The 13,785-nt window shown below is 39.6% G+C and overlaps 1 protein-coding gene across 2 annotated transcripts in view; it reads right to left on the bottom strand.

Annotated features, from left to right (window-relative positions):
- RHEB (Ras homolog, mTORC1 binding) overlaps positions 1-13,785 on the bottom strand; it is a 782,482-nt gene that overhangs the window by 502,464 nt on the left and 266,233 nt on the right. For both annotated transcript variants that reach the window (XM_044066908.1, XM_044066909.1), the window contains exon 3: positions 4,757-4,824. In XM_044066908.1, coding sequence (XP_043922843.1) covers positions 4,757-4,824 — 68 coding nt within the window. The remainder of the gene's footprint in view (positions 1-4,756; positions 4,825-13,785) is intronic.

Below are 13,785 nucleotides of genomic sequence, written 5' to 3' on the forward strand. Positions count from 1 at the left end.
TCACACAGAAAAGTTACTTCTATTGCTGATATAGTTAGACACAGCTTTCTGTATTGTTCTACAGAAAATGTTACTAGACTAATTGCTGACTAGTTGAGAATAACTGCTGATTTACAAAACATTTGAGAAAAACAACCTGGCCTTGGGGCTTACTTTAGTCCACCACAAACTTTCAATTCTTCAATTGTGCAGTTCTAATATATGTGTTACATTTTGCCTAGATTCAAAGAACATTTCTAGCTTAGGTACAAGTAATTCTGACTACGGTTTATACTTTCAAGCATCCATTGTGTTCCTTATCAAAGCTTCTAGCAGCTGTGTACTTTCTCATGGCATAAGCAGAAAATCAATAACTCTTTGTTAAGTCTCATGACACTAGTAGAAATGAATTACTTCTTGTTATTTGCTGACATTAGCAGAAAATAGAATGCTTCTTGTTAAGTTTCTAATAGCTGTGCAGATTCATGCAGTGTGAACAGAATAAATGTATTAACCCTTTTAAACCTCAAATGCACTAAGCATGCATATTACTAATACATATTTTTCTAACAGCCTGCAGTCAGAATTAAAAGGCTTTGCCACCTTAGTGGGATGGGGTAAGGACACTCCTAGACCATGCTAAATTGTAAATCAGTGGTCTGTATGAATTCCAGTGTGCAGGTGGTTGGCCCTTCATTCACCGGAGTTTAACCATAACCTCTGACAGCAATAGTGGCAACTCCCATGCATACCCCCTGCTGGGGGTAGCTCAGTATTACATCAGCTAAAGGGGAAGGGGGTGACCTGGGTCTGGAGGGGTTATCCCAGATGTAGCTCACTTAAACAGCAATACTGAAGGAGTACAGGCCCAGGAGGAACAAGCCGAACCAAGAACGATGTGAAACTACAGAAAAAAAGGAAAAGAGCTCCTGTTCCACAAGTCATAAAACGTTATGACTACAAGAAGACTTCTCCCCACAGATTCTGGTTCCTTTAACTTTGAAAGCATTTTCTCTTTGATAATGAAATATCTCTTAAATGTCAATTATAATTTTGTAGTACAATATTAACGGCATTACTGAAATTACTATCTTGTGGTGGACAGGCTAGAAGACTGATATGAGTATTCTTCAAGGTCGGAAATAAAATACTGAAGGAAAAAATGTCCATCTATAAAACTAGACACCCTCTGCTAATGAAACAGGACAACTCTTTCTCTATCATTTTGTCTAAGACCATCATTAGTACGAACAAAGGCAATGAAGGTTCAACTCTCAAAGGAGACCAACATTCAACACAAATTACTTGTCTGATGAAATCAAACACATCTCTTCCACCATTTTCTTGTTACAATCAGTAACAGATGGAAAAGAAACAGGGAAACTTGCCTGTTCAGACTGAGGAAAGAAGCTAAAGATACAATGGAAAATTCAAACTTTTCCATCACAGAGACTTCAGATTCAAGTTCATCAACTACCAAAATTATTTTTTTAGAAAGACTGGCATTGGATATATCAGCACTGATGAAGGTGCCCATTATATCTTTTATTCAGTAAGCACCAATGCCAGCAGATGCTTACCAGCACTGAAATGACAGATTATATCCTTGCTATCAGTAGTTAGTAATGGCTGACTACATCCATGCTTTTGGAAGTCTGTAACTGAAGTGCCAGCCTCAACAGCAAATGAAGGACTCTGATAAGAAGTCTTCCTTTTTATATTCAGCCCTTTTCTGAATCCATTTCTACCCATCATTCACTTTCAATGGCTATGGCAAATATTTTCTGTTCAACTTATTCTAGAAGGACCAAAGTAAATTTCTTGGTCAGACATGAAAGCCAAAATATTCGGCTTCTTAATTTTGCATCCTGATTTTAATACATCACATGCGATCCTGTTTTATGATCAGAACCAAAAAGAACATCCTTATGAGGCTATCTGCCTTCCACAATCAAATTTGTTGATCAACACAGCTGATATCTATAAAGAAGTTGATGTTAAACTAAGGAAGTCTGTTTACTGAAAACTAATTAAATAGGCAGCCATTTTTAGTAAATAAATTTATTACTGGATACAAACTTTTTTCTAGCATGTTTGAAATTGTGAGACACTCAAAAAGGTGAAAGAAAATGAAGATTATGCAAAACAATGCAGGGTATAAAGGGAAGCCTTTTGCCTACATTTTTATGCATCTAGTCAACCAAGATTCATAGCAGTACCTAGCAAGAAAAAGTCCTTTATTTCTAGAAGTGGTGGCTGGATAAAAGCATGATAAAGGGGGCAAAATCCAATTATTGTTTTATTGTTACACTGACATTCCTCAAGGACGGTTATATGGCTGAAGCACAGTAGAAGTGTAGGAGCAGAATGTCAGCTGTAGGAAGCAATGGGAAGTGACCCCCTAACATCAGGAGGCTGCTGCCCCGAAAGAGAATTTATTAATTGGTAAGCAGTACATATTGAAGACTCATCAGAAAAGACTTGCCATGACAACACAGTCTTCCAAAATTCCTGCTGGTCATGGCAAATTTAACAGCCAATGACTGAATGAAACAAACCTCCGACATCCAGATGGAGAGTTTTATTTTCAGTCTTTATATATTCCATCTAAAGATGTTTATATGGATATATATATTTTTTTAATACTCCAAATTGCACCCAGTTATGCACTGGCTTATCTTGCCTACAAGGAAAGTGAGCTACACAAGTCTTAGTTTAATAACATCCAGTTCTTGGAAAGCATTATCAAAGATGCTTCTATTTGGATTTATTGATATTAAAGGAGTGTTAGAAACCATTAGGTATGTGCGTTTAAAAAAAAAAAATGAAACCAACATTTTAGATGTTACATTACAGAAAGAGGAAGAAAAACTACTAAATCAAGTTATTTAAGAAAGAGATGAATGTGTCTTAGGGTTCTGACATACAACAGGTGTCATCCTAGATGTGCGTTAAATAATGCCCCAAACATTATTAACCAGGATTTTGGGCTGCTACATGACCCCTCTCCGCTACTACCTGGACCAAAAGGCAGCACCGTAAAAAAAAAAAAAAAAAAAAAAAGGAGGAAAGGAGACAGAACTAATAGTAGGATTCCATAAATGGACTTTAATAGTAGGATTCCATAAATGGACTTTAATAGTAGGATTCCATAAATGGACTCTATGGTCTACGGTTATGTTGAATACCTCATATACCTATACAGTAATGTTTCAGCCGATACTGGAATTTAAAAAAAAAAAAACGTTTTACTGATTGGAATTGCAAAAGAACCTTTTTTTAAACAAAACAACTAACAACTATCAAATTATCTATAACTTTTCCTGCCCTAATTCCAAATTAATCTGAAAGACTTCAGATTCAAGTTCTATGAACAGGTACTACAATATAATATAAAAAGGGGTTATTAAAGTGCTCATATCCTATTGATGTGTTCGAAGAAAAATTAAGTTAAAAGAAGGTACAGCTTAGCACACTTTGGCGGACAGTAGTAACATAATTGTGTACCTGATGCTATGAACATATACTATGATGTATTTAATGTTAAACCAATTACTGTACAATGATGGCTACTTATATCAAGATCTGAATTAGTTAATAAAAACAGTGCCAGTAAAATAAATTAAAGGTTGTTGGAAAAATTGTTGGAAAAATTGTGATATAATTTAGAAGAGACTTACTGGTCACAATTTTATACAAAAGGCCATGAAAGGTAAAGGAAAATGTTAGTATGGCTATGTAAAAGAAAGGAACTTGCTAGTGATACATGCAGAACATATAAATTTAAGCCATATGCTCCCTTATCTGTGAAATGTATAATTTCATACTTCCAAAATAAGAACAAAGGAAAAATATGCATTGATGCAAAGCACACACATTTGTTACTGTATATGGACAACAAGCAGATTATGGCGGGAAAACAGAACGAATGTCTGTATCACAACCATGGGAATATATATGTGCTACTAAAGTAAGAATGCAAGTTGCTAAACATTGTGAAGCATGTGATTTACTGGACTGCCACTTATTAATAAACTCAGAAAGGATAATAAGGATTATCTTTTACAATGCGAAACTAAGTAGCAACTGAGAAATAATTCTAAAAGAGGCATGGATCTCAATGTTATAATTAATACGATGCATCTTTTAAATGTAAAGGTCTGTAACATGTGATGGGTCTTTAAATAGGGCTGCATTAATTAAAATAAAGCAGCTCATGACTGCTTAGAATTTAGTTGTACCCAACATAAATGCATTCATTAAACTTATGGTGACTTTTTATGACCTGAAAAAGGCAGCATTTTTATTGTGAAAGCAGCCTGTCTTTTTTAATACAGAATATTTTATTTCAGCTCTTCTCAGTTATTTTACTTGGATTTTATTTTTAGTAATATACCATGATACTCTGCTCAATGAGCACATACTGTTCCTTTCAAAGTATGAAAAACAAATGGGATTAATTTTCGCCAGTAGAACAAAGAGCGAGAACTGGAAGCACAAAAATAAACTTGCAGTTAAACAGAAGATTCAGTCAATTTGTAGCATTCTATGAACAAAAAGCTATGGGTTACTCATACTGTTCAACAGTCTCTCTGGATTCTTTTCTCGTAAATGGAACTGTAAATATAACAAATAGTTTCTGGTTGCATTCTTTAGAAATTTCTTAGCAATGTTCAAGCAGAAACAAAACTCCATGCTTATCCCATATGTTAAGAAAGAAAGAAAATGCGAAGAAAGCTGAAGAGCTACATTTAAAGTGAAATCAAGTTGTAGTTACCTGTCCTGCTGTGTCTACCAATTGGAGGTGATACTCTTGGCCATTTACTGTGATCATTTTTGTAAATGCTGTAAGAAAAGAAAAAAAAAAAACCAAAGACAATTATTTAACAGTGTGATCAGAAGAAACATAAAGGAAAGAATTACTTATTTTTTAATCAGCCTTCAGGTTGTGATTTTGGAACAACTGACCAGCAATTAAACAAAGAATATATCATGAATACATCAGTTTCTATTGCATTCTTGGAAAGTTATCACTCTGGAAGTCCTAAGGATTTCTCACCTTACATTTCTAGACTAGAAGAGTGGACAAAGAACAATGACGCACAATAAAAAGAAAATGAGATAATCCACAGGAGCAAACTCAAAAGAACATGAACAAAAACACGTCTGGTAATGTGCAACTTGTTTTTGTTTGTCTTTTCGGCTTTTCCCGGTTAGGGGTCGACACAGCGGAACTGTGGTCCGCTAATGATTGGCAGTAGATTATTTATGGTGCTGACTTGCCAGCCCGACGCTCAATCTTCAGCGAAGGCACTCCCATTCACGCATGTCTTTCGGAGGTCACTCGACCGCAGGGAGGACATGCAGACTCCACACAGAAGGCACTCCAGCCATGAATCGAACAGGAGAACCTCTTGCTGTGAGGCAACGCTAACGCTGTACCACCGCCGCCTCTAATGTGCAACTTGTTCTGCAATGCTAATATACAAAACACTTTCCAACTGGATTCTTCTTTTCAACTTTCTGCTACAACCAGGAATCACAATGCACCAGTGGGTATTTTTCCTTCTACAACTTTCACAAGTGGGATGCCAGTCACTCATGTCACAACTGGCTGTACTTCTAAAAAACTGGCATAACAGCACTGACCAGCTCTTGCAGGTTTCTCAAGCTGTACTTTCCTACCAAGCAGACATCCAAGCAACCTCCACCGCCCCCAACACAAACCATGAAACACATACTTCACAAAACCAGTGTGCCACGCAATCACAGTCCTTAAGGCAAAATAACATACCCAACACACTAGAAATAGGTGACTCTACAGTCAGGCACACTGACGTCCTACTCACTAGGCTGAACAAGGGGAAGGTTACTGTTAGCTGCCTGTCGGGTGCCAGGATCCACCACATAACAGAAGCACTCAGGTCATTCCAGAACAAGTACAAATACAACTCCGTCAGTGTCCATGTTGGTGTGAATGACCTGAGCTGTACCTCCCTACACTACATGAAAAGAGACATGGAAGAGCTCTCTGATCACGTAGCCCAGGACGGTATGACCCTGAGTAGCATCCTGCCCTCACCAAGAACGATACCACAGTATAAAGAAAAAAATTATCAATTTCAACAATTGGCTAAGTTTCTGGTGTCATTCAAAAGGAATCAAGTGTCTGTCCGCCTGGGATGACATGCTTGACAAGCCACGCTGCTTCGCTAGAGACGGCTTGCACCTGTCACCCTTAGGATTTCAAATACTGCCCAAGGCTCTTGCCTCCCCCATAGAGCCTTTTTTAGTCAAGGCTCAAAAGACAAACCCACCGCCATAAGTAGCACAAGTAACAAAAAACTGGGGGTAATGCTACTCAATGCCAGAAGTCTAAACCTCAAAATGCATGCACTCGAGACACTCCTCAGTATGGAGAAAATTGATATATGTGCAGTAACAGAAACCTGGTTTAAGGCTCCAGAGAACACCCCAGCACTACCAGGCTACAACTCATACCATACATTTCGGCCACAGAACCCGGACCAAAATACAAAAGGCGGGGGCGTATCCATATTTATCAAGGATACCCACACCTCCAGGTTAGTGGCACAGCACGATGCTTCAGAGATCACCCATGTGCAACTAATAACAGGCAAAACTGCAATTCAAATTGTAGCTTGTTATCACCCACCATGTCCCAGGATCCCCATTCTGCATTTCTGGAAACACTGGAAACATAAAGGTCCTACCAAACACCCAAATATTGGATGATTTTAATTACCCAAACATTAACTGGGAGAACTACTCAAGTACTAACTCCCTTGGCCAACATTTCCTAGAATTTATAAACTCAAATACCCTGGATCAACTGGTCAACACTCCCACCAGAGGTGACAACATATTGGACCTGGTCATCACCAACATGGGCAACCGGTGTTCCACACCGGAGGTCAACCCCTCGCTGGTTAGATCTGACCATAAACAAATCATTCTGGATATCCACATTCTGCCCCCACTTCCAGTCAAGGAAACCCAACGTGAAAAACATTTCAGAAGCAAACTTCACGTTACTTAAGACCGAGGTGGAAAGTTTCAAAGCCCCCATGCTAAAGGATAACACTGTCCAGGCTGCAAAATCCTTTACTAATGCATTCTACCGGCACCTACAAGAATGCATGGATCATGCTATCCCAAGCAAAACCAAGACTCACTCCTCCAAGGAAACCAGTCTGGTGGACCCCTACCATAAACAAGCTATACAACAGAAGGAGGAAACTAGTACAGAAAAGAGTAAAATCCCAAGAAGGGAAGACATCCCTGATCAGTATAACCAAGAAACTACGATCCCTCATAAAATCATCCAAGGCTAGCTTCGAAATAAAAATGGTCAAGGACTCCAAAGATAACCACAAGGCATTCTTTAACTATGTCAAGAATCTAAGTGGCAATGCTCAGATCTGCTCGAAGTTAGTGCAGAATGGCACAAAATACACTGAACCGACCAATATTGCCAACATCCTGGCAGACAGGTTCAGTGCAAACTTCACCCCCCCCCCCTCAGCCCCAAAAGGGCCCATAACCATAACAGAAGAACGTAGAGCCCCTGAAATCACAGACACTCGGGTTAAAACAGCCCTCTGCAAAGCCAAAAACACAGCATCAACGGGACCGGACGGTGTCCCAGGCTGCATCCTACATGCGCTCAAAGACAAACTAACCCCTCACCTAAACACACTGTTCAAACTCAGCCTCTCCACAGGCTACGTACCCACAGAGTGGTGCACAGCAACGGTTATTCTGCTCCACAAAGGTAGAGCCACAACAGACCCCGGGAACTATTGCCCTATAAGCCTGACTAGCTTGGTCTGCAAGGCTATGGAGCGCATCATCATGGAACTCATTAACAGAGACATTGGGAACCTCCTAACAATGGACCCTACCCAGTTCGGCTTTGTTAAGGGCAGATCATGCCTCCTAAACCTGGTGGACTTCTTTGAGACAGTTACCAAGGCTATAGACAAGGGAAAGGAGGTACACACAGCCTATCTCGACCTCGCAAAGGCCTTCGACACCATTCCCCATTCTGGTATTATATACAAGCTCACCAGCCTGAACATAAACCCCTACTTCACAAGATGGGTTGCCAACTGGCTCACAGACAGAACCCACATGGTTAGAGTTGTGGGAGCTAGGTCTGACTCTAAACCGGTTGCAAGTGGTGTTCCCCAGGGCTCAGTCTTAGGACCCCTCCTGTTCAGCATATACTTCTCAGAGGTATAGGCAAGCACAGGAGGACTATGGCTGACCAAGTTCACAGACGACTGCAAACTAGGGGCTATAACTGATTCTCCAGCTGACACAGACATCCTCCAAAAAGGGTCGCACTGAGACGGATACGTGGTGTCAAAACCATGGCCTCAAGCTAAATGCCAAAATGTACATAGTCATCCCCTTTGGAAAAAACAAAGTACCCACAAACTACCACATAGGTGGTAGTCCCCTAAATACGGAAGACGTAATAAGGGATCTGGGGACGCAAGTAGACAGTAATCTCTCCTTTGATAATTACATTGCCAAAGTGGTTAGAAAATCCTTCTATGTGGCCCACCTAATCACAAAAGGGTTCACATCCAGATCAAAAGAGGTCATTGCATCCGTCTACTCATCACTCATCAGACCCATCATAGTGTACAATACCCCATTTGGTATGTACCTTAAAAGACACCTGCAACAGCTGGAAAGACCACAGAAGTACCTCATCAAGAGGATCACTGGCCTCAAACACATGCCCTATGCAGCTCGACTGAAGAATCTCCAGCTGTACTCAGCTGCATACCGCCTACTCAGAGGTGATCTCTGCCTGACATACAAGGCCATGTCCAAGCCAGAATTGCTGGACATGCTCCACCTAAAGAAAACCATATCCCCTCGAGCCACACACTCTAGGGATCTAAACCTCACCACAACAATAAATAGGACATGCTGGAGGGATAGATTCCTGTCCCAGAGACTTCCCATGCCTTGGAACAAGATTCCAATCTACATTAGGCAGAGCTCCTCGCTAACGGTCTTCAAGAGAAACTTTGACGAGTGGATGGGAAACAGAAAGTTTACCTCGGGGATCACTTCAATGGCTCTGCTGGACAGAGGCACAGGGAACTAATCTAAGGGAGTGGCGAAAGCCAACACATTCTGGCTAGGCTTATAAATGCCTTTGGGCAGACAGCCGAGTACCTACCTATAAACCTATGAACCTAAACCAGTCAGAATTTAAGGTCCTGCAACTGAAAAATCTAAAGCTTTTAATATAAAACTATCATAAAAATGAAGTACTGACTGACGCATCTGATTGTAGCCAGCACTCCTTCTTACAAAAGATTACTCTTGACAGAGACTACATATGTACTTTAGATAGGAGGCATACTACCACATCAGAATAAACAACCATAACCAAATAAAACTAAATAATTTACAATGCTGAGAGAGCAGAAAAATAACCACAGGTGATCACTAAAAGAAAAGTCATCAGTAGAGCAAAGCCAATTTGTGACAACTCAGTAAAGCGTGCTAAAAGACTTGCATAATGTCTTACTCCCACATTTATCTATCCATTTTGAATACCTACATTATGCAGTTCAACGTCATGAGGGCCTGAACCCACCCGATTAAACAAAAGGTGTAAGGCAGCACACAGTCACAATTTTGATCAGCAAGAAATTAATAAAATCTTAAGCCATGCTACCATAAAATAATTTGAGGAAGAAGGGGTAGTATAAATGCAAAGCAAATAGATATAGTGTATTAGTTTGCCCCCGATGTATGACTCAAAAGAAGCAGTTTCCTTTCACACAAAAGAACAGTCATAGACAGCCTGTAAAAATGAAACTGAGGCAAGAGAGTCACATCAATGGTTATGGAGCATGGAAGATCTACTAAATAGCAGCAAATGCTAATGATGTTGCATTTTGTTTTGCACAAAACCATAATTTCCCCCTTTTTGATATGCAATGCCTGTTTTATTAAAATACCATTTCTAAGCATCTCGCCATTACCCAACTTTGCAATGTAGAGGGATAGAGATATGGCCACAACTCAGACAACCACATTCTGAACAACAGTTTAGAGGCTGGAAGAGTTGGGGGGTAGGAATGAGTGGCTAGTACCAGCTAACCTACCGCAAGGGCAGCATGTGGTGATCCAGTTGGCTGCTTGGGGACATAACTCTGTGAAGGTTATTTCTGTGAGCCCCAAACCTCTGAAATAGTTCAGATGAAAATCTACATTCAGTGAAACCCACATTGCCCTTTCCTTATTGTCATGCAACAGTGGTGCAATATTATGTATGTTTGGTAGGTTGTAGGGGGTTGCAGGGGCTTCTCCTGCCCCTCCAAAAAAGCTTTTGTTTTAGGGTCACTGAATGAAACTTTCAGCAACCCTTTTAGAGGTTTGGTACCATTGAAATTAGCTTCAGCTAGTTAAAATAAATGCAGCTGCTTTACCATACGCAAGTGGAGGCTTGCAGACAATGAAGTTATATTCGCTAATCAAGAACATGGGCTTCGCTTACCAAGCCAGAGATGGCAGTTCTCATTAATATGCGAGAGGGAGAACCACCTCTCTCTCACCCTAGGCTTTACAACAGACTGACGTCATTGCCAAGACTTGGAAAAAATACTTCTAATACTAGAAAATATGCCTGCTCTAATTTCAGCTGGGTCTACTGCTAAGTATTTCAACTGACATGTCCTGGATTATAGACATGACTCATCGTGTCCGACTTTTATTCTTGTTCTGTAACTGCCATAATGAGCAACTGTTCCATCAGTGCTGATTGTCCTAAAAGGCTGTGTAAAAAGGTGGCAAGTGTCCCTCCTTTCATATAATCTAATGATGCACCATCTTGGTTCTCTGGCGACTCAGCATTCCACTTGTTATGGTTCCGAAGTTTGAAACCGGCATTAAAACCAGCAGTGATAATTTTATTTTCCCACCTTATGAGCAAGGCACACCTTTAAGAAGGCTGCTGGAAAGTACTAAATTACAGCTGGAACTTAAAGATTTTATCAGAGACCCAATGCAGTTCTTTCTCGTCATCATATGGAGAATATCGCCTCTTGCATATGACGTATATCGACTCTTGCATATGACATAATTCTTAAACAAGTGTCATTTGTTCAGAGGAGATGCAGAACAAACGAGAACGATTGTTCTGTTGCAGCATACCCTCCCATGTACTTCCTTCTGCTTGACCATTTCTTTTAGAAGAATTTACTGCTCTGAAATGACACTGCACTGGAAATAATACATTTAGCCTGCTTACTTTGTAGTTTACCGTTTTGCCTTTCTTTTGATCTGGTATTAAAGTACTTCACAATCACCAACTTCAATCTGTTGTAAAAAGAGTTCTGATGGTCTGTTTGACTAACTTTGCATGATCCCTACCGGAGGGCTGATTTTCGATCTTCAGTATAAAGTAAGCTGTTCATATTTTACTTTTTGTTTCTTTGCTACATGCAGCTGTTTTACTATTCCTGGAGGAAATTTGAAATAAACTAACCTAATCTTTGGGAGGAGAAATGAACTTCAGATTGCTTGCACTGCAGCTTCTGTAATTTTTTACAGATTATTTTTTGGCATTTCTTCTTGCAGTACCCCCCCCCCCTTTGTTCTCCTGTCCCCCAAGTAATAAGAAAGGGTTTCCTGGAAGTAACAATTATCGTGAGAAAGGGGTAAAAAAGATGCCTCCATCTCATTACTTCAATCTGACTAAAATAGTGAGCAAGCCTTTGTGATACATGAAGCAATGTCAGTCAAGCAAAGATGATCCGAAAAATGCTTTGGAGTGTGATACAAACTGTTTTAGCTCTCCATCTCCACCCACAGGCGTTGGAAGAAAGATTGATACCCCTTCAAAGAACTCAACTGTACAAATTTCCTCATCGCCAAGTCTTTGGAAAACATTATGGAATAAAATCTGAAAAGAACAAAAGAAAAAAAGAAAAGCTGCCCTTGATTGATTCTGCCAAAAATAGGCTAAATTAATTGAAGCAGTCATTCAGTGAACTTCTCAAAAATGCTTTTAGATAATTAAATAGAAAGTCAAGGTTTGGCATTCAAAGAACTGTTATTTGGAAATCATTATATTAAACAAGACAGTCAATCAAAATACATTAGCATTTAAAAATAAAATGTGTATTCTCAAATTGAAAACTAGGATGAAAAATACACCCATTACTGGGGTTCTGGAAAAGTATAACAGAAGCTCTTCATTAACATAAAATGCATCAAATAGTGGCATAAGTACTATCATTGATGAGTAGATAGAGCCAATCACACAATAAGTTTGAGAAAAGACAAAGATAAACTTCCTAAATACAAAAATGTATCACATCCAGTAGTACAGCCACAAAAACTTTAAGGGCAAAAATCTAGCAATTTCTAAAAACTTCCCACCGAAAGTTATGCAGAAAAGAAGCATTTGTTAACAATAAACAGAATTGGTTAAAAAATTAGTAATATACAATTCCTCTTTTTCTAGCAAAACTCAACTTTATTTCCACTGAAATACTTTAATTTCCAGGATCCCAGAAACAGCCAAAGCAGGTATGTCATGTATAGCATGTCTGTTTTAGGGATTTAGGTATTTCCATCATATTGATCACTGCTGCAGTAGACTTAGCTACATAAGTTGCACCCTACCAAGGACATAAACAGTCAACCAGCTTCAAAAGCTTCAGAGCATCTTCCATGCACCCAAACCATCAAGTCAGCTTGAGCTGAGCTAACTGAAAAGACAAGTTTGGATGCAAGCCCCTCAGAGCTTTCCTGCTGCTGAAGAATACGCTCTTCCGAGGCTTTCAAGGATTGACGGTCAACTTCTCTTGTTCCTTTGCTGGGCAGATAAGTTCCCTTTGGTGAAAAACCTTCCATTCTAAAAAATGGTTTACTAATACCTTCCTGTTCAGGAAAGTTATTTTAAAGCTAGAAGTTTGTGTCTTAATGGACTGTCATGAGATTGTATTATACTTTCAAACAAGAGTACATTTTTTTCCTGTCAGTTTAAAAGTTGTTTAAAGTAACTGAAAAACAGTCTTTCCATGGGGAAATTGTGTTTAAAACACTGCCCCAAAAAGTAAAATAAAGTACCTTGAACTGTGTTTTTTCGTGAAAAAAAGTGACTTTTAAGATACTTTATTGTTACCATGTTTTGCTGCTTGTTTTCCCTAGGAAACAGGTACCACTTTCAGCTCGACCATGGAACAAACTACCAGTCCACAGTCAGTCCTTTTTCCAGCTAGAAAAATAAAAAGGTAGGCAAACAGCCTTTGCCACTACAGCAGGCTAGCAATTTGCATCAGGTGGGTGACTACACTGTGGCTATTAGCTGTTCCTCAGACCATGCATCTTTTACCCCAGATCCCTCTTGTGTAGCCCCTACAGCCATTATGGATTGAGGTTAACCATGTCCTCTGTGACTGTTGGGGTACTCCTCAATGGGTGAGGGAAAGCCGCTCTTGATAGTCCTGGGAGAAGGAGCAGGAAAGACTTCCCTGTTTGGTAAGAATGTTGTGCACATCCCTAGAGAAGCTGCTGCTGCCGTTAATAACACTGTTGGCCCCATTTTTCCTCTCAAAAACAAACAGTAAACTAAATACTTATCGATGCCTCCTCAAATTTCCTTAGACAGGAGTAGTTTACAGGGTCTGGCTCAGGGTTAAATTCAGGCTACTAAGCCTTCTTATAAGGCAGTTTTTAGTAAAAGAAAGAGGGATACCTCTTTTGTTGAACAGATTCAAGATTCTGAATCTGGACAGGAAGATG

This window comes from Protopterus annectens, chromosome 3.part1 (genome assembly GCF_019279795.1).
Source record: "Protopterus annectens isolate FY-2018-M chromosome 3.part1, PAN1.0, whole genome shotgun sequence".
In the NCBI taxonomy this organism is placed as follows: Eukaryota; Metazoa; Chordata; order Ceratodontiformes; family Protopteridae; genus Protopterus; species Protopterus annectens.